General features: G+C 39.2%; 1 protein-coding gene across 5 annotated transcripts in view; it reads right to left on the bottom strand.

Moving 5' to 3' along the window:
* RBM33 (RNA binding motif protein 33) overlaps positions 1-24,847 on the bottom strand; it is a 101,956-nt gene that overhangs the window by 36,738 nt on the left and 40,371 nt on the right. For all 5 annotated transcript variants that reach the window (XM_063182080.1, XM_063182144.1, XM_063182195.1 and 2 more), the window contains exons 10-14: positions 22,905-22,963; positions 6,938-7,097; positions 5,716-6,047; positions 4,832-5,071; positions 3,834-4,121 (exon numbers count right to left, since the gene is read on the bottom strand). In XM_063182080.1, coding sequence (XP_063038150.1) covers positions 3,834-4,121; positions 4,832-5,071; positions 5,716-6,047; positions 6,938-7,097; positions 22,905-22,963 — 1,079 coding nt within the window. The remainder of the gene's footprint in view (positions 1-3,833; positions 4,122-4,831; positions 5,072-5,715; positions 6,048-6,937; positions 7,098-22,904; positions 22,964-24,847) is intronic.

The raw sequence follows: 24,847 nt of genomic DNA, 5'->3' as shown, positions 1-24,847 counted from the left end.
TTAAAAAAAAAATAAACCCATACCTTATCAGAAGTCTGCAGGATTAATTGCCAATTAACAGAACTAAATGCTGAGTCATAAGAACCAGACACTGTTAATGTTCTGGGTGGTTCCCAAGGAACAAAAAAGGAATCATGCAACCAGGATCACTTATGTGTCCCAGTAAAATGGGTGCAAGAACAGAACATTCAAAATGCTTTGATCTGTGGCGTAAACACAAACCTATTCAGCAGACTTGTCTTTATTTTTTTAACCTGTAACATTAAAAACATAAGCTAGAAAAAACAATAGGCACCACTACAAAAATCTGGAAGGGAAATTATTTAAACTGGAAGAAATTCTACAATTTTTCAGGGCATTCATACCCAAAAATATTAAACTATTCAGATAGATTTGATCTAGTAATTTAGTGCAGCAACTTTTTTCCATATTGCAAGACTCGTTAGAAAAGACAGCAATGTAAAATCCAACAAAATTCACAATTCACTGGATTTGGAAGAATGGAATACAAAGGTTTTTTTTCAGTACATCAAGGATATTATCCCCAGTGTAAGTACTAACATCAATACACTGATGACTGCACAGTGCTCTACTAATTTCCCTCCTGCTCTGAGCTCCAATATCCATTTCTAAAGACACATCACCTTTCTCCATTCTCCCTCTTCTTTAAACTCAAAAATGCTTAATACTGCCTAAATTGCTCTAATCCTAAGCTGACTTCAACAGGAGCAGAATTAGGCCCACAGCATCCAGACTTTCCTATTTCAATGACAAAGTGATGTTTCAGACTCAGGACATACAATTGAAATCCTGGGCAGTAAAAGCTATTCTAAACAGGCATTTAAGGTCAGTATTTTGCAGCCTCACAGGAACACAAGCATTCCACTAATATACAGTTTTTAATCTCCTCACATTGCAAACCTTTCAAATATCTATATTTAGGGTGAGCAAAACCTCTAACAGCCAATATTGCTATTTTTTTTTTGGTGCTTCCTGAATGATAGGCCACTCATAGAGCCACCGACTCTTTAGGAAGAAAGATGCAAAGAAAAGTCTTAATTTTCCAGTTGAAGACACTTGCAAAATAACCTGCCCAATTCAGTTATGTGCCATACAGCTAGAAAAGGTGACAGAACTTAACTCTTTCTCATCATCATCAAAAGCAAAAGAACAGGATGAAGTCACCTAATTACAAGAAAAACACACAAAAAAGACTGTAAAACATTACAATCTGCCTAAGGAGAGATATGTAATAAACTACATTACACAAACAGTGAAGGAAATTATTAAATGCTTGCAAATGAACATTTTTGGTGCAGCATTACCATCTATAAGTGACAATAAGCAGCAGCAGTGACCAAGACCACTGCAGTGGCACAGCAGAAATGGGACAAAGCTTCTACAGTGTTTGCAGCACCAGGCTCTGTTCCAGGTGTGCTTTGGAAGGACAAGGTTCTCCTAATGCCTGCCAAATATAACTACAAGGGCTTCACTAGGAGACTTCATTTGTTCCAAGACAACCTTGGTTTTTTATCCTGCTTTGCAAAAACTTGCATGAAACAGGTATCAGAATTTTATTTCTGTCAAAACTGTCATTAATAAAAAGAAAGTTTTATTTGTAATATACTAAGAATTCACAAAGGTAAGATTAGTTGGTTTGATAACCAACTAGAGCATGTTTAAAATGTAAAATGGAGAAAACCAGATGACTGCTTTGGGGTTGTTTGTTTGTTTAGCTTTCTATTTGATTTAAAAAAAACTTTTCAAATTCTTATATTTTTTCTAAATACTGCCAGCGATACTTTGGAACGAATGCCTTAATTTTCATAAGACTACACTACAGAATAACTTCAGGATGTTTTAGATGTGGAGGCCTGCAGCTGATTTTTCAAGACTTACCTTGCTACTGGCCTGAAAGGCTTCCCTATGAAGCACTGCATTTTGCATTTTCTGTGACTGAGATTATTCCAAGAGACTGAATCAAGGGGAAAGAGATTACTTAAATATTTTTTCCAAAAAAGGTGAAAATTGAAAGCTAAAAAAGGATTTTTTTTTTTCATTTCCATTGAAAAGCAAGTGCACAGGAGGTCAAACACTGATAGCTTTGGGTTTCTTTTGTGCCTCATTTATGGAAATTAGTTATGACCATCCCTAATCCAAGAACAAGATGAAAAGCTAATCATGAGCAGCTTAAAAGGAAGACAGCATTATCACAATTAAAGCTTTCAATGGCTGTTGAAGAAAACCTGGTCCTTGAGACAAGATTCATAGTTAACTATAACTATGAAGACTTAGAGTGCTTCACAGAACAGCCTGACAAAGCACACAGGGTGCATTTAGCCATCATGCTTAGGATATAAAGAGCACCATCAGTCCAATCCTACCCACTCTCTCAAAGCAACAGAGCTCATGGAGACTCTTCTCTAGCTTCCAGGGGATGTGTGCAGGAAAATGGTCATCTGTTCACATGACACGATCCAGTGGAGCTGAAAACACTGGCACCTGATTTTTCCAATTGTGCAGAATACTAGTAGAGCAAACAGCATCACTTTCTCCAAAACGGAAAACTTAAAAGCATCTCCTCTTTTCCCTTACATGAAAAGGTTTCATAAAAAAGAGATTTTCTTTTTCAGGAGCAAGAGCAAGAAGCTCCATGGACAGCACAGCTATGATCTCTTGCATGAATGCTCAAGGCCTAGTAGAGACTGAACAGCCTAAAGGAAAACAGCATGAGGAAGACAGCTCTCCAAATAGCCTCCATTTTTTGCCTTTGAGCCACACAGCATCATGCAAAATGACAAAGAGGCTTTCAGACTCAGAAGAATATGATCATTCACCTAAAAATAAGATGTAATTCCCAAAGATAAAAATGGGCAAAATGAGTATTTCAGAGACTTGTATCACTGATCACCTTCACTCAAATTCCACCTGCTCCAAGCAGAAATGACAACTCCTCCCACAAAACAAATTCACCACAGCCTTGCCAACCTTCCTGACCTTCTATGTCAACGGAGACTATTTCTGCTGTTACAATAAAAAAGTGCAATTCAGAAGGGAGGCCTCTAGTGGCACCTAAAATATTTGGTGGATAATACATTAAATGTGCTTTCTATTCATAAACCAGACTAGAAAAGTCTTTTAAAGGTGGGAGTTTTGTGGTGGGAACTTTGTTTCTCGTTGTTTGGTTTTTGATCTTTTGTGTAGGAGTATTGGAGGATAGGACAGTCAGGAGGGACAGAGACAAGAGAAGCCAGATTTCTGAAGCCAGGTTGTGGAATTTGGGGTTTATTGTAAAGGGTGTGGGTGCAGGGCCCTGCTGGGAGCTGCCAGCCACAGCTCAGAACAGCTCTTCTCTCACAGCTCTTGAGAGAAGAGAGCGGCAAAGAGGATGAGAGAGAGAGAGAGGGAGTAAAAGAGGATAAGAGTGTAAGAGAGCGAGGTTCTCTTTACAATATAATAAATCTTCTGTGTTGAATATTTTACTTCTCACTAATTTAGTACAATATTATAAGAACCATTACATTACTATACTGTGTTACATTTTAAACTCTAAAAACTACTTTTTGGACTCCTGCCAAGCTGGCAGGGTCTGCTCTGACCCTTGGACCTGTCTGCAAGCAGAGGGTGTTGTTTCATCAAAAGGGGATTACCTTCAGCCAGCCACACCATTGTTTTCCAGTTGTTCAGTAACTCAGGTATCTCAAAGCTTGCTTTCATGTCAATCTTATAGTTTCTATATCCTCAAAATCTTTTGCCAGGCAATCATATTGATAAGGCTTTCCTGTTTCATCTTCCCCGACACTTTTGTTTAAGCAAAACAAAAAATCCCTTACCTCCGGTTCACATTTTCCTTCCGACTTTGCCTGGCCCACTGGGGTGATGGGTTTAGCTTTCATCTCAGGCCTCCCCTGGGAGTTGGCAGCAGCAGTGGCAGGCTTGGTGGCAGGCAGGGAGCTGGGGATGGGCTTGACCTGGGCAGCAGGGGCGGAGCTGCGGCGGGTGCTGCCCATGTCCAGGGCGTGGGCCGGGGCGATGGGCAGCTCGCGCAGGTTGCTGTTCCTGGGAGCCGCCGCCTGCAGCTGCTGGCTGGAACGCTTGACAATATTCTGGGATGGGGTACTCTGGAAAGAATAAAGGAAAACAAGTGCTGATTTACACCACAAAACAAGCTGAAGTGATTCTGGTTTCACATTTTCCCGATTTAGTTCAGTTTGGGAAAATAAGCTTTGTGAAAAGGCACAATATTTTTAATGTCAGGGAAAAAATACAGAAATGAGAATATTTTAATAACCTTTCCTAATCAAAGCAATTATGCTGAACTGTAGTTATATTGTCTTGAGCACTGCTCCACGCTGTCGTCCTACCCAACCTACCAAGCAGCAAAATATGCTGCATTGGAGGAAAATCACAAGACAAGAGAAGCATTATCTGAACAAGAAAACTGATCAGCAGTGGTACAGAGAGGCCTTTAAGAGTGTCACAGAAGTGAGCTCCCACACAATCACAGACTACCAGCAGTTGTAAACCCTTATAAAGCAAACCTCTCCTTCACACCCCCCTTCATCGCTAGTTCTTGGGCTACTGCAACATCATCTCTACTGGACCCAAATCAAAAACAGCACTGAAGACCAGAGGAGAAAAGAAAGATACATATGGTATTTTAAAATGTAGATTATAAAATGATCAGGGCAGAAAATGAGCAAGAAATGATAAAAGAAGGGGAAAGAGCAGGAAGGTAATAAATAGAACAGAAAACTCACGCTGGTGAGTTTTGAAATTTGTGTTTACATGCCTGCTACTCCTGCAGGACACTGCTGTAGGTGGTACTTACATGCCTTGGCTTCATTGGACCCTGTCGTGGCTGACACTGCATCCTGTTGTTATTTGGCTGCTGCTGTGTGGCTTGCATGTGAGGCCTGAACTGTGGCTGGTTCATGGGCATCAAGGGCTGTGGAGGCCCTTGGAGATGGTGATGCTGCTGCTGCTGGTGATGGTGCTGCTGTTGCTGCTGGTGATGCTGCTGATGAGGCTGAGGTTGTGGCTGAGGCTGTAATGGAGGATGCATGGGACCCTTCACATGAAAAAAAATAATTTTAGTTTCAAGATAATAAACTCCAGAAAAGCACCTCCAGCCTCCTGAGTCCTAAGATCTTTCTCTTCAGTAGCTGAAGTACTCTTTTTCAGGAGTGCAAAATGCTAGGTCTCTGATGCAGTCAGAAAACCCACTGTAATGAGTAAAAGTGAATATATATCTCCATTCCTGACTGGTCTACCTTGACCAAAGTAGAGAACTATAAGCAGCTATGAATCAGGTTACACTAGGAAAGAGGAAAGAACAGACCAACCAGCGAGGTGTAAGGTCATTCTACTCTTAAAATCTGTGTACGGCAACAGGTGAAGTAAAAAGAAAAACACGAATTCAAGGGTTGCTGTCCTCTACCCCGTTTTCTAACGAGGTTTACCCCGGCCCTCCGCACATCCCCGAAGCGCCGCCCCGCTTCCAGCGGCGGCCGCAGCCCCACGGCCCCGCTCCGCGGCCGGCAGAGGGCGCTGCCGCCCCGCGCCAGCACCGAGCGAGACCGGACACGGCGGCGGGGGAAGATCCCTCAGATCCAGAATATCCATCACCCTCCCGGCACAGCAGCGATGGCACTGCAGGGCCATCCCCCCTCGGAGCCGCAGTGCTTCGGCCCCGTCACTCCCCCAGCGCTGTACCTGCATGCTGGGCTGCGTGTGCGGGGCCAGGAAGGGCTGTCCCGGCGCCTGCAGGAACTGCTGCCGCGGGGGGATGAAGGGCCGCGGCGTGGCGGAGCCCGGCTGGTTGAAGTGCAGGATCCCCACGGGGCCCTGGGGCTGCATGCCGGGCCGCACCGGCCGCTCCCGGGGGTACACCGGCTGCTGGCCCTGCTGCGTGAAGGCGGGCCCGGGCGGGCTGAAGGGCATCGGGCTCTGCGTAGGAACGGGATGGGCGCTGTTCAGAAGCGGGGGAGGCGGTGGCGGCGGGGGACTGCGCTGCTCAAACAAGGGGTGACCCGGGAACCTCGGATCTGCGGGGAATGAGAGAATTGATTCAATTACAGCCTTCCCGGGACACAACACATTTCAGAGACATAAAGCTCTAGTATGATTCGGAAAGTAACCTGAAATTTGCACAATGCAAAACTCTATGGGAGGTTTTAATTATAAGAGCTACTATCCTCAAGGTTATGTTTCTCTTGCTCCTGTCATTTGTGTATAAAAGGAATTGATCCTTGAAAGACCGGCACAACTGGTACTCTGCTGGAATCAGCAATATCATTTGGAAATTCTACTTTATTAAAATCAATGAAATATTCCAGTGAATACAGTTTAAACCACAGAAGAACTCATAAAGCACTGACATTTGCTGACCAGGTACTTAGCACATTTTAACATACTATATGTGTGCAAAAATATTGTGCGTCTCTGTGTATATATATACACATATATATACATACACACACATTACATATATGTGGTATAAATATAACTTACCCTCTCTTTTGTTTGCTAGGCTGTATCGTTTTATCTAACCTTAACAAGCACTACACACTCAGTCCAGGCAGTTTAAAGAGTTACAAGAAATCCAAGTGTATGAAGAGTGTTTGTTATCCAAATTACAACAAAGTGCAACAATTTCATTGCAATAATCACATAGATATTATTTTTGTGTCTATATAAATATCTGGATTCACGGCAGTTACAGGTGAAGACATTAAAAAAGTAAAAATCCACATCAAAAGAAGTAAAAATATACTAGACAACCAGAATTTCTGGCATGGTCCAGCCTGACTCCATCAAATGGGATCTTCCAGCCTTCATGTTCTTCTGAACACTTCATGTTGTGGGATATGCAGTGACAGTGCAGTCACTTTACAACAGGTTGGTGTCAATTATTAATGGGATTGAAAATGCTCACCTGCTAAGAAGAAAGGATCTCTGTCCTGAGGAGGTGGAGGAGGGAGTGGTGGAGGTGGTGGGGGTGGCCCTCTCCACTGGTCCTGGATTGGCAGCCTTGGGGCTTGGGAGAAGTTGGTAGGAACTGGTCCAGGTGTATGCTGCTGGAAGTCTGGAGGGCCCTATTTAATAAGGCAGAATTAAAATTAAGGCTACCATCCAGAAATTTATGTAATTGTCTGCTATAACTTTTTTTCTCTCAAAAATACAATTGCTGTATAAATTATCTCCTATCACCTGTACAAACTGACAGCCCTTACTGAGTCATTCCTTCACAATGGAAGATACATTAAACCCTAGTACAGTATCTTGAAATGAATTCACAATGTTTTAATAATCACTAGCACCACAGGAATGCCATTTCTTCTCAAGCTTATTTCTGAAATCCATGCAATTATTGACCTTCTTTCCCATTAATCCAAAAAAATCTGAATGTCTACTTTAGAAGACATTCCTGACATTTATCTTCATAAACCATACTATTCTTCATCATCAATTCAGCACAATGTAAGCTACAGGAGGGAGCAGCTTTACTTAAAAAAAAAAAAGCGGGGAGGAAGGACAATTTATGACACCCAGAAAATTAAAGAAATAATCTTTGTAAAAGAATTAAGAGCAGAGCAACATTTCAGGCTATTCACAGTTTAGCATCTGAAGCATTTTAAGAAAGAAAATTTTGTACTCTTTCTTCCAATAAGGTATTGGATTTTTTTCTTTTTTTTTAATGCCTTTGCATACTGCAGGAAGCAGTATGTTAATACAAAACCAGAACTCTGCAGAAGACATGTTTAATTGAGTAATTCACACTAGAATTTTTTTTTCTATCAAAAGTTGACAAAATTGGCAACCTCTAATATACAGAGTAAGCTTTGCTTCACATAAATTATATTCTCAACCATTTCCTTATTATGTGAGTAAATCAAGTAAGTAACAAAAATAATCTGTGAACATCCTTGCTTTCTATAAAGATTCTGAAATCTGTGGTGGGATCTGTTCTGTCCACATGTGATGCTCACCTTGAAACTTCAAACTTACACTGCTGAAGACAAGCTTTTCAAAACAGATGCCAGACCAAAAGCTCCCTAATAGACTGAAGTATTGTCATCAGGAAAGGACCAAACAACTCAGCTGCAGTACCTTATCTTTTATCTCTTCAGTTGGCCTCACCAAGGGTATGCACAGTCTCACCCTATCATATTTGTACTGCACAAAGACTGGAATTTTAGGATAAGAATTTCTCACACAGCAACAATGGCCCTGGAGCATAATCACTATCAAAGCAGCACAAGACAGAGCTGCTTTTACAGCCTTCTACCAGCACAATTCACCTGGGATTGGCAAGGCCCAAATAAGCAAATGAGAAGCACCAAGGATCAGATCCATTATTAAATCTGTGCCCTTCCTGAAACACCTGAATGGGGATGTGTGAGATACTGAAACCTCTTATTTGGGACCAAGACTGTGACTACTTATGTCATTATACAGCCATCAACTGTAAATACATTATATTCCTAGAGATTAAAGGGTCTATATCCCCTTGCTTCCAGTCAGCCAGTCTCCTGTGGGTATTTCATTTAGTGAAAAGACATTATATTACACTCAAGCATGACAGTCCTCATAACATACACACTTTGTAGGAGGAGCTCTACACTTTTAGTGAGCAGTCACAACACACAATATTCCTGCCACCTTGGAACTGACTAATGCCTTTGAATTTCACAGGCTATCTGCAAAAAAAAGCAGTTGGAGCAAAATGGAGCTGTTTGGGATGGAAAAAAGTGACATTTATTTGTTCCATAAAAACCTTTTCAGGTTTAGCTGAACAAGGATGTTGAACTGCTTTGCCCTACCCTGGTGTTGAGCAGGACAGCGCTGGCCGCCTGCCAAAAGATCAGCTGAACACAAACCTTGAGGATCCTGACCCTTCACTCCCAAACCACACCTCCAGCACCACTGCACACAGGAGCTGCCACAGCTACTTTCAAAATAAGGTTAGATGCATTCCCTCAGCTCAGAAGCTTTGGTGACAAAAGCCTATTTCTCAAAGTATTGCTCTTACAGCAATCCCAGGGAATACACACACAGCCCTTCCACATGCTGCACATCCCTGAGGGAGGCACCCAGCAGACCCACTCATTTTTAGCTATTCATATTTTAGCTATTTAGTTATTAGTTTACCAGTGGATAATGCATAAGGCCATTGCAACAGGAGCATGGGAGAACCCAGTTCAACAGGGCACTTGCACACAAGATGGTTTTAACCTTGCATCTGATTTACAGCACGTAGTCATGCTCATCTTGCATCTCAGGACAGAGCATGGTCCTGACAACCTTCTTTCCCCATTTTCAGAGAGCCTGACTCAGAAGCTCTCAAATTCCTCCTAGTTTTCCCTAGACATATGCCTACACATATCTTAGTCATTTGTAAAATAGCCAGCAAAAAACAATTTACGTGGAAACTTACTGAAACCTGGGCTAATAAATCTTAAGTGTCACATATCTGCCACCCGAGCTGAAGAACTGGCAGCAGCAAGAATCTGTCTGGGCTTGGTTCCAAGCACCAAATGGCAGTGCAGTGATCATGGTCTCCTCTACCTGCTTCTTCCAAACTCCATGTATTCTGCCCTGGTTGAGGTAACAGATCCTTATCAGTCTCTTCTCTCACTCCCAGGCTTCAGTTTTAGTGCTCGGCTGAAGGGAACAGGCTTAGGCTACAAACTAAGCAGCCATCTCTGCTTCTCAACCACATTTGTTACCTGGCCTCATGCATCTTCCTCAATATTAATTCCTTGCCCAATTTGCCTTTTTGTTCTCCTGGTCCTGCTCACTCCTGCAGATACATTCTCTCATCCCCATCATGTCTTTCACTCTGGCCACTGGTTCCTAAGCCCAGCATGGATCCAAACCCCAGCTTCCACACTCCAAGCTGGTGGTCTTGTGCTGTGGCAGCTGCTCAGGAGCTCCTACTTGCCCCCCTCAGCCCCTGATTTCCTTGTCTGTACACTCACACCAGGCCAACTCCCCTCTTTTTCCTTTCCTTCCAAGGAAGCAGCAGGCACAGGTTGAAAAAAATCCAGTATGTTTATTTTAAATAAACAATTCTTTGTACCAGCCTTCCCTCTCCTGCCAACCTGTATCCTCATTATTATGCCCAGATTTGTCTCCTCCTAAGGCAGCCCTGAATTGCAAATGCATGGAAAGTCCTGCTGAATTTCACACAGCCCTTATGTACTGAAACATCCTCTCAGTGCAGCCAAATTCAGTTTTCTTCCTTGGAAAATGAGCAATAATAAAACATTTCTAAATAACTCACCTGGACACAAAAGTATTTTTCCATTATTTCAGTTTTAGAATTAAAGCACATTTGGAAAATCTCAACCAAAAGGATTCAAAATGAGGCCAGCAACCAGCAGAACATCTTGGTTTAGGCCACCAAAGTCTGTTACTATTACATGCACTGAGAGCAGCTTTGTATTTCCCATCATAAAGAAACAAACCTTTATGAAATAAGCTTTAGGTAAGTTTTAGAACTGAGTAATACAAGGCCATTTTAAGTCTAAGGAAGCTCACACTTAAAAAAAACCCCAACCAACCAAACAAAAACCCCACAAACCAATAACCTGCAAGACATTTTACTATTAAAAATAGTAGCAATGCTGATTTCAAGCTCCCTGCGATCTTCTGTACCAAAGGTGTCCAGCCATCTTAAGAATCAAAACATTTAGTGTCCTCTAAAAATCTGCATTGATTTAACACAAAATAACAGGTATCCAACTGTTATGCAAAAGTTGGTGTCAAAAAATCCCAACAAATTAAGAATTTTTTCCTCTAGATTGCAGTATATGTCATGTAAGTACATACCACAACACAAGCTTGGATCAAAATAACTCTTAAAACAGTCCAAGAAAGAACAAGAAGGAAATATCTGAAGTTTGGAACTCTTCCTATTGGCCTCTCTTTTTTTCTGTCCCTAGCAGTGAAGAACTCTGGGTTTTTTCCACTTTTTAAGATTCCAGATTCACTAACAAATATCTACTTATTTGATTGCTGAGCAGATTTTGTGTTTGACATTTTGAAAACCTACTAAATTATGACTGATCACATCTCTTGGCTGATAACCAAAGGCCAATCATGCAAAATTAATTGCAAAGACATTTGTTATTTGCTGAAAAACGAATTACTAATGTTTGCTTCTAAAAAAAAATAAATTAGGTTGACTCTTTCCCATCTTACAGTCATGATAAACTGACCTCCACTTCTTTCCTAAACCAGCTTTGCTTCTATATCCCTAAAGATAAAAACTTCTGCCCTAAATAACAGTATAAACAGGGAGGGGGAAGCTTGTATTTTCATATCTTACATTGCTGAGATTTTTCTTCAGAAAAAGTTCCCAGGATAATTCCAATAGGAATTCAGTTGTGCAACTGATTCATATCACACACTCCATGTGAAAATTCTAACATTCAACTACTCCCAGACACACACTGCTCTTTTTAAAAAAGAAAATACATAAACTATGATGGGTATTTTTCTAATTATGAGGTCTTTGTCTGTTATTCTCAAATGACATTACTTTTTTTTCCAATTCAATAGAAATACAACAGAAATACCAGTACCACTTTTACTTATGTCAAATTCAAATTGTCCTAAAAAGTAATATAACAGTTTTCCATTGCTTAATGCTTTTGAGGATGGGCTTGTTTTTTTTTTGGTGGGTTTTTCTTTCTGTGTTTAGCAGTAGTTAAACTACAATTTTAGTAGTGGATTATTTTACCATTAATGTTAAACTCTACATTCAGCAAGTATTTGTTGCTAATAACCCCCAAGTGCCCTCTGGTATTTGGTGGAAAAGACCACTCAGAGCTATTTAACTTCAAAAATTAATGAAGAGCAGGTGCAAAAGCCAGGTTTCATAATGGTCTATTTTTGATAAAATAAGCATACTGTAACATAGATGCATAATAAATCTTTATATGCACAGTAGTTACTCCCATTTTTCATGGTTTTGCTATCCGGACAGTTTCAAATTACACCCAACTATTCAGTACACACATCAGCAGGAGTCCCTGCAAAAAACATTTTAACTATTACTTCACCATTATTAAATCTTTCAGGAAACTTCCTTACTCACTGTTCAGAACACCTATTTTTTCCTTACTGAGTGTTCAGAACACCTATTTTTAAGCTAACAGGTTCCAACTTAAAAAAGAAAATTGCCAATTCATCGATCCAGCCATGGCTCCAAGGTTCTACATCTCAGTCCAACATTGGGGCCAACTCTAACACTGAGGGAAAGGACAACAATTTATGTGCCTTCCCAGTGAGATCCCACAAAGTTGGTTCACATTCATGCAGAAATGGTTACCATGACACTTACCAAATGTCCATAAGAATGACCCAGCAGACAACAGTATCTTCTCCTGTTTTTAAGGAAAGCTCTGAACTCCATAATTTAATTTATCCTCATGCAATTTTATTTTGAAAATGCAAGAAGGAAAAAAGGTGGTACTTAAGAATAAAAGACCTGGGGTCCAGAAGGAAATTACACTGGGATTCTGTGTAGATTTCTTAAGAGAATACCATCACAGACATTTCAGAAATACTTTAAAGGGAATATAACACCACAGTGAAGTGCTACTGACAGGTATTTTGTCTTAAATGTTTGATTTTGTGATGTTTACTCTTACCAAAAAATGTACCCACTCTTCCTCCCACACACACCATAATTTACTGCACTTCAGACTGACATTTTTATACAGTTCTGAATAACTGCATGTTGTACAATTTCCCCTTCTACTAATTTCAATTATTCAGTATAGCTAAGGCATAACCTACACCTTATCAATCACTTTTGGAAAAAAAAAAAGGCAATGCAAACTTGTGTCTACAATTCATTAGAGTTGTGAATAGCTCATTGAACATGACTTTCACACACTCATGCAATCCCACCTTCTGAAAGAACACGAGATAAGGTTACTTTAATCCTTTCAAAGAACTGCACTATTTTGCCTTCCTTTTATCCCTTTAAATATCCTTCCTAGTTAAGAAATTAACATTTTCTCTCATACAATTCTTACACAAATTGTACTTTTACTTTTCTGCATCTCTTGTTAATTACATGATGTTATCTCCAATAATCTATTCATGAAGCACAGATAACTTTGGTTACCAATAAAAGGGAAAACTTAGCATAAATTGCTTAGCACAAAGTTAATCTTATAAAGCAAGGAATAAAGAGGATCTAACAGCTATTATATGATTTATCAGCTTCTCTAAAAGGGTCACTCCACTTTCTTCATGACACTAATTAAATACCTTAACAATGTCATTGAAACATCATGAATCTTTCAATAAAATACACCCTGCCTGTACAACATGTTTTCATTTATTAATCTCACTTAAAATGCAAAGAACTAGGAGAACCCCATTGAGTTAAGCAGGGCCACTCAGTTAATTCTTCTTATATGGTTTAAATGCAAAGAATAATGACCACTATAACCTATGACAATTAAAACTATAGCCATCTGTCACAAGATGTTAATCCTCTTATTTCAGCAGCCCCCAGACTTTTTGAAAAGCTTTCCTAAACTGCCTACCTCCTGTGCAAGAAACTGACTTTTCATCCTCTTGTGTAGGAAACCCTGCTCATATATCTTGGATATGGTTCAAAAATTTCCAAGTAGAAATATGTATCCCTATCTTCCATGAAATATGGGTCTTCAAGTTTCACAGTATTTTTTTTTAGTTTGCACAGCATACAGAAAGGAATGGAAATTTGTAATTATAAAATTAATTTTGATACTTTTCAAATACAGTTTCAATGATTCAGTATTGTGCTTCTGATGTCTATAACAATCACATAAGTCTATCAAGGTGAAATAAAACCTAACAAGCATCATGGTTTTCCCAAAAGATTTAGGAAAATCTCACCTAATATAAAAGACACACCTTCAATTCATGCCAATCATGGACAGAAAAGTTCAGAGTGCCCATAAGCATCCAGACAACAGTTTTATGCTACCTACATAAGTATTTTCAAAGTTTCTGGAACATATTTTCTGAGGGGAAAACATATAGAGATAGCCAAGCACTGGTTCAAGTCTGTGGACTGCACAGATCCTGGCACTACAGGCACACTGAGTCACAGAGAATGGGTTGATATTCTCAACTGAACTGGAAGTAATTTTTAATATTAAAATGTACCACACAACTTGGATAAGCTCCTCTCTGAAACTACACAACTCCAAGAGATAAGAAAGTGTTGGGAGGCTTAGGCAGAAGTCCAGGTCATCTCTAAGAGAAATCACCAATGCCCTATTTCACTGTTTAGGGTCTCAAAGCAGAATTCCCATGTCAGCCAACATGGTAAACCAGTACAAGCAAGGAGAGAAAGGCACAGAATCTCCTGTTATTTAAACCAACTCATGCTTAAATAGCTAAAATAAGTAACACAGGCAATGCAGACAGAGATGGGTATTCCCAGCAGATTGACAAACCCTAACAGCTCAGGAGAGTAAAGCTGAAAATTTTAACTGTTGTATACTAAGAAGTATACTGTTGTATACTTTTCAGCAAGTTTCAGGGCATCCCCACAATACATCCAGCAGGAAGAGATTCATGCTGCAAATGGAGACAAAACCAGTCCCAATTTCAGTGTGTTTCTCAGAGAAGCACCAAAGCAGATGGGCCCACAAGGAACCACATCTTCACAGGAGAACTTCTGCTTCAGAGAGTCCTTAATGAAATACAGACAGAGAAAATGTACTGGTAACAAGATCCCAACTCTAGATTCAAATTCCTAATTTGAAGTGCTGATGTGCAAACAACCACACTCCCATCCATCTATTTGGTATGGATGAAGGAAGAGTGCCCCCAGCAGAGACAGGCCATAATGAGAAACAGTGTGACAGACCAGCTTCTGCAACCTGCCCAGACTGAAGGGAAGAGTAAACCCAAACCTCCCAAACCACAAACCTAAGGAAGTTGTTTAACGCTAAATTGTTAAACCAATTCATCTGGAAGATTCAGTTTCACTTAAGTTTGCAATCCTCTGCAGGAGAGGGGTGTAGAACAGTGCATGATCATTTTTGTTTGGTGCCCTCTAATTTTTAAGGTTAAGTACAACACAACAAATTGGAGAAAGAGTGTAAGAGACATTAATGTCATTTAGAACAATGAACCCTCCCTTGAAAGATGAGGATTTCATCATCATTTAGTAAAAGACAGTAAAATCCTTCTGCATACATTTTGTGCTGACATCTAACAGTTTTATGGATGTGTAAAGAATTAGGAACCCCTCCTGTTCTCAGAACTAATGATAGGTAAGATCTTCCCCCTGGACTTTGCAGAAACTACTCCACAGAAATATTATCATGGTGTTTATGTGTATCTTGGTGGCCTGCAAGTCACTAACAATTAGCACAACTTGAGGCTACAACTAAACTGGATCATGAATATTAAATTCAAGATTTCTACATTACACTCCAAGCTTGAAGTTGCAGTTACAATTTATTTAAAACAATCTCAGAATCTCAATGAGACCTGGGGATGATGCTTCTCTCTTTAACAAGAAATGGTGAGGTTGCTACAAAAAAAAAAAGTCAAGAAGCAGCCAGCTTTACAGAAAACAAAAATGAGAATTGCTGCTAACCTGGACTTTGAAAAGGACCTGATTACTTAGTAAGCAAATTACTAGATTGATGGCTTTTAGTTCTGTTAGGAAATCTCATTTCTGAGACGTTCTGCACATCTCTGACCTTACAAACACATTGGTCTGAGAACTTTACATACTCAGAGTTCCCAATATACCTGCAAGTACTATTCATGCATTGGGTATGAAGACCTGAATATTTTCATCATTTTACAGTCAACCCATAATATCTCTGAATTGCCTTATTTTATTTTAACAGTAGTGACTTACTGCTTTATAATAAAATGAAGCATTTTCACTCTCACCTTCTAAAGAATTAACAAGAACTGAAGACACAGAAGGTGAACAAACACCAGTTTATAGATTTACTTTTTCATATTGTGATGACACAAATGTACTGAGTTATCTTTTAAAAGCACATTTACTCATCTCAGTGAAATAGCTTAAGATAACTTTACTATCATCTAATACTTTCTAGTATTATAATAGATACATTTTAGTTCTCTATTCAGTTTTTAAACTCTAGATTACTCTTACTGTATTGTACTCAGCAGACTGTATATTTTAATTGGATTTCTTTATAAGTCCTGATTTCTGCAAAGTAACTCTTTAACAGTGCTTAATTAACAGCAAAAGAGCACATCCATAATACTTTTCCCTCTTTGCACTGACTAAAGTTTTGTGCTTTGCTTAAAATGGATTTTTTAAAAGCTTCACATTTCATTCACAGAAATATACAAAAACCAAAGTACAACCTATATATCTGGATAAACAAAAACTTTTTTACTGTAAGGATGCCTGAGCACTTGCACCATCCTTGGAGAAGCCATCCACACGTGGTCCAGGACAATTGGCTTCAGGAGGCCCTGCTTGAGCAGGGGGATGGACCAGGTGACCTCCAGAGGTCCCTGTCAACCTCAGCCCTTCTGTGACTCTGTGTTTAGCACATACTAAAGCTGAGATTGAAGAAAATCTACCATCATTAACACAGGGGGAAAAAAATCTGCAGTACTGGTTCTCCTTGGCTGTGCTAAACAGCAATCACCTTACAGAAAGATAAATGACAGTAAAATATAAATGCACAGGTTTTCTGCTCCATTTTACTGCCTACAGAGCACGTGCACACAGGAGCCAACATGACAAGTTAAAGGGTTACTGCATTTAGAAACCAGCTATTTCTCTCTTATTTAATAGCTGTTACCATCATGTTTAGCTGCTGCTGCTCCTCCTGCAGATGGGAATTCACTGATATGATTAAATTTGATGGTATGATAATGTATGGTAATCGTGATTAATCAGAAGCCCACTAGCAAATGGAGGATGTTGGGTATTATGTCACCTGCATTTTAAACTGCTTTCCCTCCACGGCAGCCTGACAATACTTGACAGCTGGAGAGATCTCATGCTGCATTTGCTTGCTACTACTTATAGATCTGATAAGAGAAAGTGCCCATCATTCCTTCACTATCTTAAGTGCTGTAATTATAGAGCTTTGCAGTCAAGTTGTGAAAACTGTACCTGTTAAAAACCAAAGCCTTTTGCTAGCTGCTGAACAAGCTCTGTCTCACATCTGCAAGGGCTATAATCTGAAAGAAATGTAATTTGATGCAGCAGTCTCATTCAAACATGATTTGCATGAAATGCTGTGTAAAGCAGTATCCAAGAAATGTCAATCAACACCACCTGATACCATGTATTCTGTTAAATGGAAACAAAATGCTTTCTACACTACCTGTGATCTGCCACTACTACACAGCAATAGAGGGAAAATTTCATTTACTGTTACTCATTACAGTGAAGCCATAGCTAAAGCAAAATAATTGTGAGGAAGTAAGAGAATCATTTTCACAAGTGGCTTTTTATTTCCATTAACAGTTTGTCTCCTACACACGTACTGCTGCAAACATGTACAGGTTACTAAATATCAGTTTAAAATGACTGCCTGTAGTCAGATGCAGGACTCCAATTTGTCCTTACTATGAGGAATAACAATTGCTAAAAAACCCTTCCTCACATGTAGCAACTCATGACTGAATTTGAAAAAAATGGGGAAAAAAATTCCAACCCTATTTGCATTTTCCACAACACACAACAAACACTTCTGCAAGGAACTTTGTTTTCAAAAGCACTGCAAATTTCTGCCTCTAAATCCTCTAAGAGGTGGTGCAGCCACAGACCCAGGCCCACTGTAATGCCACTAAGCCAACCCATGTTTGCTAAAATAATGGTGGGGTGATCCATGACAGTCCAAGGATCACCTGGGAAAAATAAGTAATGCACCTTTTAGAATTAATTTGTATAGCACTAATATACTGCTTTTTTAAAAGAAATGTTTCAAACAAATGACCATGAAGGACAGCAACTTCTGTTTTGAGCAATGACTAGTCACTTGTTTAAAAAACCTCTCACAGATGAAATCAATAAAGAAGTGCTTAAAAACAGTGTCAGGAACACAACACTCGAAAACTCAGAAATCAAACTACTGACTCCAGAAATGATGGAAAAATTAACCAAAACTGGTCAACTACCCTTCACAGCATCCATTTGAGACACCACCTGATGTGCTGGAGATCAAGTGGAAGCATGTTGAATGAGAACATGAAGAAAGTCTACTAAGGTTTTTGCTGTTTAAGGAAAAAAATGTATTGTTTGAGACAAAGATTATTTTAAAAATAAGTCCTGAGTTCCAAAAGCAAATAAAGTCAAAATCCCCTGGGAATAAAACAGACATACAACATTGGCTATTCACATGGGCCTGGGAGTAAGTCACCCTGACAAAGTCTTAAAAATACTAAATAAAACATGATTTAGGTTTTACAATTCAGCTTCTTCAGACACGAATCCAAGAGTTATCTGAAAGACACCCACCCGGCACACTAAGATGTCCTATCAAGAGAGAAAATCTTGGTGCACTAAAAAATAGCAAAGCCTTCCTGGCACAACTTAGTCAGGTAGACATTGGTGCCACTTCATCTTGTGCTTGGTGCCTCTTCAGACTGTTGCCAAAGTTGAATAGTCCTTCTTCCCAAAGAAACTCAAGTTGACCAAAGATGTCTGTGGGCTGGGCACCTGCCCAGCTCACACCACACCCAGGGTGACAGCTGAAGGACAACAGCTAAATGAGAACTGATCCCAAGCTCCTGAAGCTTTCCTGGCCAAAGGCACACAGCTCCATTAACAGGCTCTGCTCCATCTGCAGCAGCTGCAGAGGAGGATCCAGGTCATGGACAGAGGGGGAATGGCCTCAGAGCTGAGGAACCCCTCTCTTCTGCCTTTAGCAGAGGGAGGCAGGGTCTGCCCAGCTCCCTCTTCTCTCCAAATGCCCCACACTACAGTCACAAATCTGGATGCTAGAGATGCTCACAATTTCTGGCTGAAGAACAGAGACCTCCCTCTGCCACATTCCATCCCAAAGTGGGCATGACAACACTTCCACTTCTTTATGTCCATAAAATACTGCACATGTGTCTCATGTAGTATTATGACTTCAGTGTTCATAAGTTAAATAAATGATGTTTGAAGCCAAAAGCTTCTATACATTTTCCTTCAGGCAAACACTGAAATATTTCAGACATGGAATGTGCTGGTGGACTCAGATAAGCTGATGGTCCAGATTTTTTCATCCCTTAACTTCCAGCTTCACACTCACTAATGCTCTGGCCTCTGTAACAGTCAGTTAGCAGCAGTCTTTAGATAATAAAAAGAAATACCTCTTGCATTTTCTATTTAATCTCCTCTTCCTTATTTTATCCCATCTTTCTTCACACATCATAGGAATTAAAAGAGAAATTAGCCAAGATAACAAACACTGCATGAAGGACAGAAATCACAGTGGTCCCTCTTGTGTAATATGAAACCCTCCAGCTCCTTCCCCTGCAATGGGCCATCCACAAGAATTAGTAAATTGGTCAGAAAACACATGAAAAGTTCACAAGAGCCACATAAGCAGTCTGTGAATAAAATCTCCTGTGACATTCCTGTAAATGGATCAGTTTGCAAAGTAGACTGTGAGATACCAACTGTGACACTGGGACAGGAACTCTGGAAAAGGCCTCTTAACCACTTTAAAGCAAAGGCAGAAGATAAAGCCAGACCTTCTGTTAATCTATTCTTTAAACTGTTTAAAGAAAACATGTAGTTGGCACTTGAACAGCTCCAGGTTAATTCAAACCATGTTTTCAGACTGGATTACTGTGAACTATGGCCACGAGCACTGTGCAATTCAGACAAACAGAACTCACATCCTTAACTCCCAGATCCCACAAGTGCACCCTGTTGCTCAGCTGTGACACACCTCAGATCCACCATTCATTCAGTCCTTGTCAGCTGCAAACAGCTCTCCAAAACCATTCACACCAAGTCATCTCAAATGCTCAGAGAGTAACAGGTAAGACAACTTGATTGCTTGATTCAAGATTACTGTAAGTGTTAAAATAACTCTGTGTACACAACACAGATTCATTCCCTTGTATCTTTTCCAATAGTCCCTCTCTAAACATTCCAGGAGTTAAGTTTTAAGAAAGAAATAACTGAACAATGAGCTCTACCTTGAAATACTAAAATTGAGATTCAAGATTAAGGGAATTTAATCAGCCCCCACTCTAAGCAAGCTCAGTCCTGATCAACACTAGCCTGACACAGCACTACATTATTTCCTATAATTCAGGTCTCACACCATATGTTAACATGCTCATTACAACTTTGTTCAACCCTTCAATTACATCCTTCTGCAGAAGGTTGTAAGAATTAACCATTACATGGTTACAAAGTCATTTCATCAGCCCTAAATTAACAACACCTGGTTTCCAATAGATTTAGGACTGGCAATTGATTAGCTCTGATTGAAGTTGTTCCCATATTTGGAGCACACAGGCTCTCTGCACTGAGAGGTTTCTCTCCTAGATAAGAGAAACTCAATGACAAATTTTTCCTTCAATTATGGCATTGCCCACTTCTGGTCTCTTCTTGCAAGAATTTAATTACTCTTCATGTTTCCACCTCTGTCACATTCAATGAAAAGAAACCATCCAGTTCAAAGTTCAAGGGGAAACCAGATTGCAAATATTTAATTCTAACCCCACTATCTTTTAGAATCAAAGCAATCAGAGAAATCAGTTAACTATTATCCTTTGATTATGCAATCTTAAAAACAAGAGCAAATTCAAGTTATTGCATATCCAGAGATTCTTTATACAATGAAGAAAAGGCTGAATGAACTGTACATAGTCTGGAGTAAGTCTTTTGATCTTTTTCAAATGGCTTGTCAGAATTGTCTAACCACTGCTGCATTGCTTTAAGTCAACATTTATACATAAACAAGTGAATTAGAATAGCACAAAGGCATCTGACATGTAACAGCAAAAAAGGTAGTTCTGCAAGATAAAACGTTAGTCAGAAAGTAAATTTGTCTTCAGCTCAAGAGCTAACATACTACATTTAATAAAACAAACATGAGGTATGTACACAGTGACACTTAATTCCTAATCCTAATATGACTGATAACCCATGCAAAATTTATAAAGTACTTCATAGGGGAAGTCCACTTTATAACCCAGTGAGCCATGCAAAGATGAAGCAACTTTCTCAGGGTCATGCAGCACCTTACTGCTGAAGTGCAAAAAAAACCAGGGCAACCAAATGACAGTGCCAGACCCTCACAGTTAAGTCAGCCCTCCTCCTCCTCATGAAAATTTAATTATACTGACTCTTCTCTGGTGCACTGCTTATACAAATAAAAAGACAGCAAGCAGTCAAGTTTTTCCTTAGGCTAAGGAGCAAAAGTCTGACCAAAAAATGTTCAGTTAACTTTATTCCCTTTTAATAAACTGCTGCATTTAGATCAGTTAGGTTTGCAATACTTCTCAACTTGCAACCCCAAAAGTGAACAGAACTAAAATCTAATTTCACACTCAATTTAAATAAAAATTAATTTCCAATTTTTCTATGCTGATGTAAACACACTTCAAAGATGCCAATTACAATGCCTTTACAGATATTCCTTATCCTCCAATTTCTTTTCCATCCCAAATTGTGTTTACTGGCAAATCAACTTAGTATCAAAGGAAAACAAATGCATGACACTTGTTTTCATAAAAAATAACAATTAAAACTACTTTCAAAATGTAAATAACGTCTCCCCATAATACTAAAGTGAAGAAACTACTTCCTCTGGAAACCACAATATTTTTAGTTTTTAAAAAAGCTCAAAAATATTTTCCTTAAGATACAACACGAATTTACTTAATGAAACTGTGGGTTTACAACTTAATTTTTTAAAACTTCACAGAAGAAATGCAGCAATGTAAAGACTGTTTCTCTGCAAAATACAGATATCACAATTCCTCAGCCATAAGTCATGTATGAAAAATATTCTGCATTAAAAAAAAACAGGTCTGCACTGGGCAATCAAAAGTCACAGAGGGTTTCTGAAATTTGCTTCTTTCCAGTACATCTGATCTCTGTGCCTGAGATACCACACAGACGTTCAGACATCTATTTTCCTCCTTCAGCACTGCACACATCAACAAATTTTTTGTGTGTTTTATATATTTGGGAAGTATAATATACAGGTTTTTACTGGAAAATACTTTAGGTAATATTGCAACCTAGGTCTTTTGCTTATTTTGATACCCTGCTAATCACTTCAACTAGAAATTTAGTATAACAAAATTGAAATTATGAGAAAAGTTCTAGAAGCATATACTCTTTCCATTCATAGAGTTTAAAATAATTATGAAGTGAAATTAGCCCAGTGAAGCAGCTAAGTGTCTGGTTGGTTTTCAAAATTAGAAACATAAAAGAAAGCAAGGTCATGCAATGCCAATTCTGTTTTTTACATAAAAAACATGAGATGTTGAAATACCTTTAGTAATGATAAAAATGACTGCTGCATTTTACAATAAATACATATTACTGCTTTTTAAGCTTAGGGATTATTTCACATTGCCTTTTATTATATCAAATAAAATAAGGATTCTATTTATACAGAAAGAGTCGAGTAATAAAATGAAGCCCATATTCCTTAAGACAAGATGCATTCATGCCTTTCCCACTGGAGAGACTGGTTCAACAATTTTACAGTTAAACAGAATTAATTCTACTCTCAAAAATCCATTGACCTTAAGCTTTTAACAAACATTTTCAACTGCAGAGTGTATTGTCAATATTTACAAATCCTTAAAATTATATTTCACTAGAACAGCTTTTATTTGCTATATTAATATTTCCTTGCAAATGTATGCTTATCCATATCAGAGAAGAAGAAACAGCTGCTACTCACAGGAAATCTCTGGGGTCCTACAGCAGGTCTTGGCTGGGCAGGAACTGGCAGCAAGGGCACTGAAACAAGAAGCACCTTTTAACACCATTTGTTTTACCTAACAGTTGTTGTAGTTATTTCCAAAAGCATTTGCAATAAAAAGCCATGATTAAAATCTGCTACTTTTACTCTCACATGTCACAGTTTCTACAATTAACTTTGAGCAACCGTTCCCTCCCCTACAACATGCAACAGGGCAATTAGGATTCTCCTAGTTAATTTGCATAATTTAGTTCTGCTTTTTTCCAGAATTAAATTGCTCCTTGTTGCAGGAAGGCAAACTGATGTAGTTATTCAGCCAAAGACATCCCTTAGACAAAGCTGACAGAGACACTAACAATAATTTCACGTTTCCAATAGAAGGATACATGATTAATTTGCCTTCTCAACTTCCTGCCACTCAACATTTCCAAGGCATCTCCCAGTCTCACCACCAAACTACCACAAGAAACATGAACATGAGAGACAGTAACTGGTAAAAATCACTGCTCATGAGGGTAAAATGAGGCAGGCAGCAATTAACAGCACACAAAAACTACTTAGTCTGTCTGGCCTGGCCACCACAGTAGTGTGTGTGTGCAACTGTGATCACAGAACTGCTGATCTCAGATGAAAGACAGTGATTGCACAAAGATACTAAGAAGAATTAGGAGACCTTTTCCTGAAAAAATAACCTCTAAAACTAGTATTTCAGGGGGATTAACATGGATGATTTGCCCTTACAACTGCACTTTGAAATGCTAGGCACAAAAAGCTATTTCCCAAAACATTCACTTAATGGTATGGCAAAATGCACAAAGTGCTACAGCTGGATCACCCTGGGAACTGAGCCTGTATTCCAATCTCGAATACAAAGTGTAACAACAATTTTCCTATTTTCCAGAGGACTTTTTATTTCCTCTCACAGTTGTGTAAGTGGTTAAAAATACAAACATTTCCACAATAAATGAAAGGCCTAGAGAAGTTCAATAAAGCATTTCCAACCACACAATGTGGTTGCTCATTTACTAAAAGCTTTTAGTAAGATTCTTCTCCCGTTTGTTTTTAGCACTTCTGAAAGTGAGAGGGAAACATTTCCCAGGCAGGGTTAAACACTGACTTTGCAGACAGCTCCTGTGTTACACTGCAGAGCTGGAAATATACTAAGAAATGCTTCTAGTTTGAGAGAGAAGTTGGGTGCATTTCCCAACATAGAGCTGGCTAAGATGCCTCAAAAATCCCTTTTCCCTTGGTAACCAAGGCACAAGAACTAATGCATTAGTGGTTTTTTTTTTTCAGTTCATGGCCATGTCTGGCTTCCATCCACGTTCATTAAGTACTTGTGGTTTGCTGGTTCAGAGACTGATGGGGTAAACTAATTGCAGCAGTCTTTCAGCATGGGAGGACTGTGTGCAAGCTTTGTATCACATTACACCAGAAAATGACTGCAAGAGTTTCATCCTGGCTTCTAATGAACATCTGTTGGTATCAAACAGCCATGGCCACACAGAAAAAAATTGGTAAGATGCTCTTGACAGACCTAGTCCTAAAATAGTTCAGGTATTACAGGTCAAAGAGGCACTGAGAAAAATGGCATAAGGTGGGAAATGTAGAGAAATGTCAACTGAACTAGAGTCTATTTCAGTATCCTGCCTCCAGCAGTAGCACAGAAATTCACATATTTATATATTTTCAACAAATTAATTTAATTCTCATGAAAGATAGTAGCTCAAACTCTGTGCCCTTTCAATCCTTGGACACTTGCTTAAGCAGCAAAGAAGTCTCAAGCCCTCATGTACTAGATGTCAAATACTCCACAGGTGTGAAAAGTATGTTTCAAAAATAATACACAGCATGTTGTAAGACACTATTTTAAGAAGATTAAATTGCTTCTTGCTATAAATTCCAACACTATACTGTAAAAG

The sequence above is a fragment of the Melospiza melodia genome, chromosome 1, assembly GCF_035770615.1.
Source record: "Melospiza melodia melodia isolate bMelMel2 chromosome 1, bMelMel2.pri, whole genome shotgun sequence".
Classification (NCBI taxonomy): Eukaryota; Metazoa; Chordata; class Aves; order Passeriformes; family Passerellidae; genus Melospiza; species Melospiza melodia.
The sequence above is the reverse complement of the archived record's forward strand: the minus strand, read 5'-3'. Positions and strand labels throughout refer to the sequence as shown.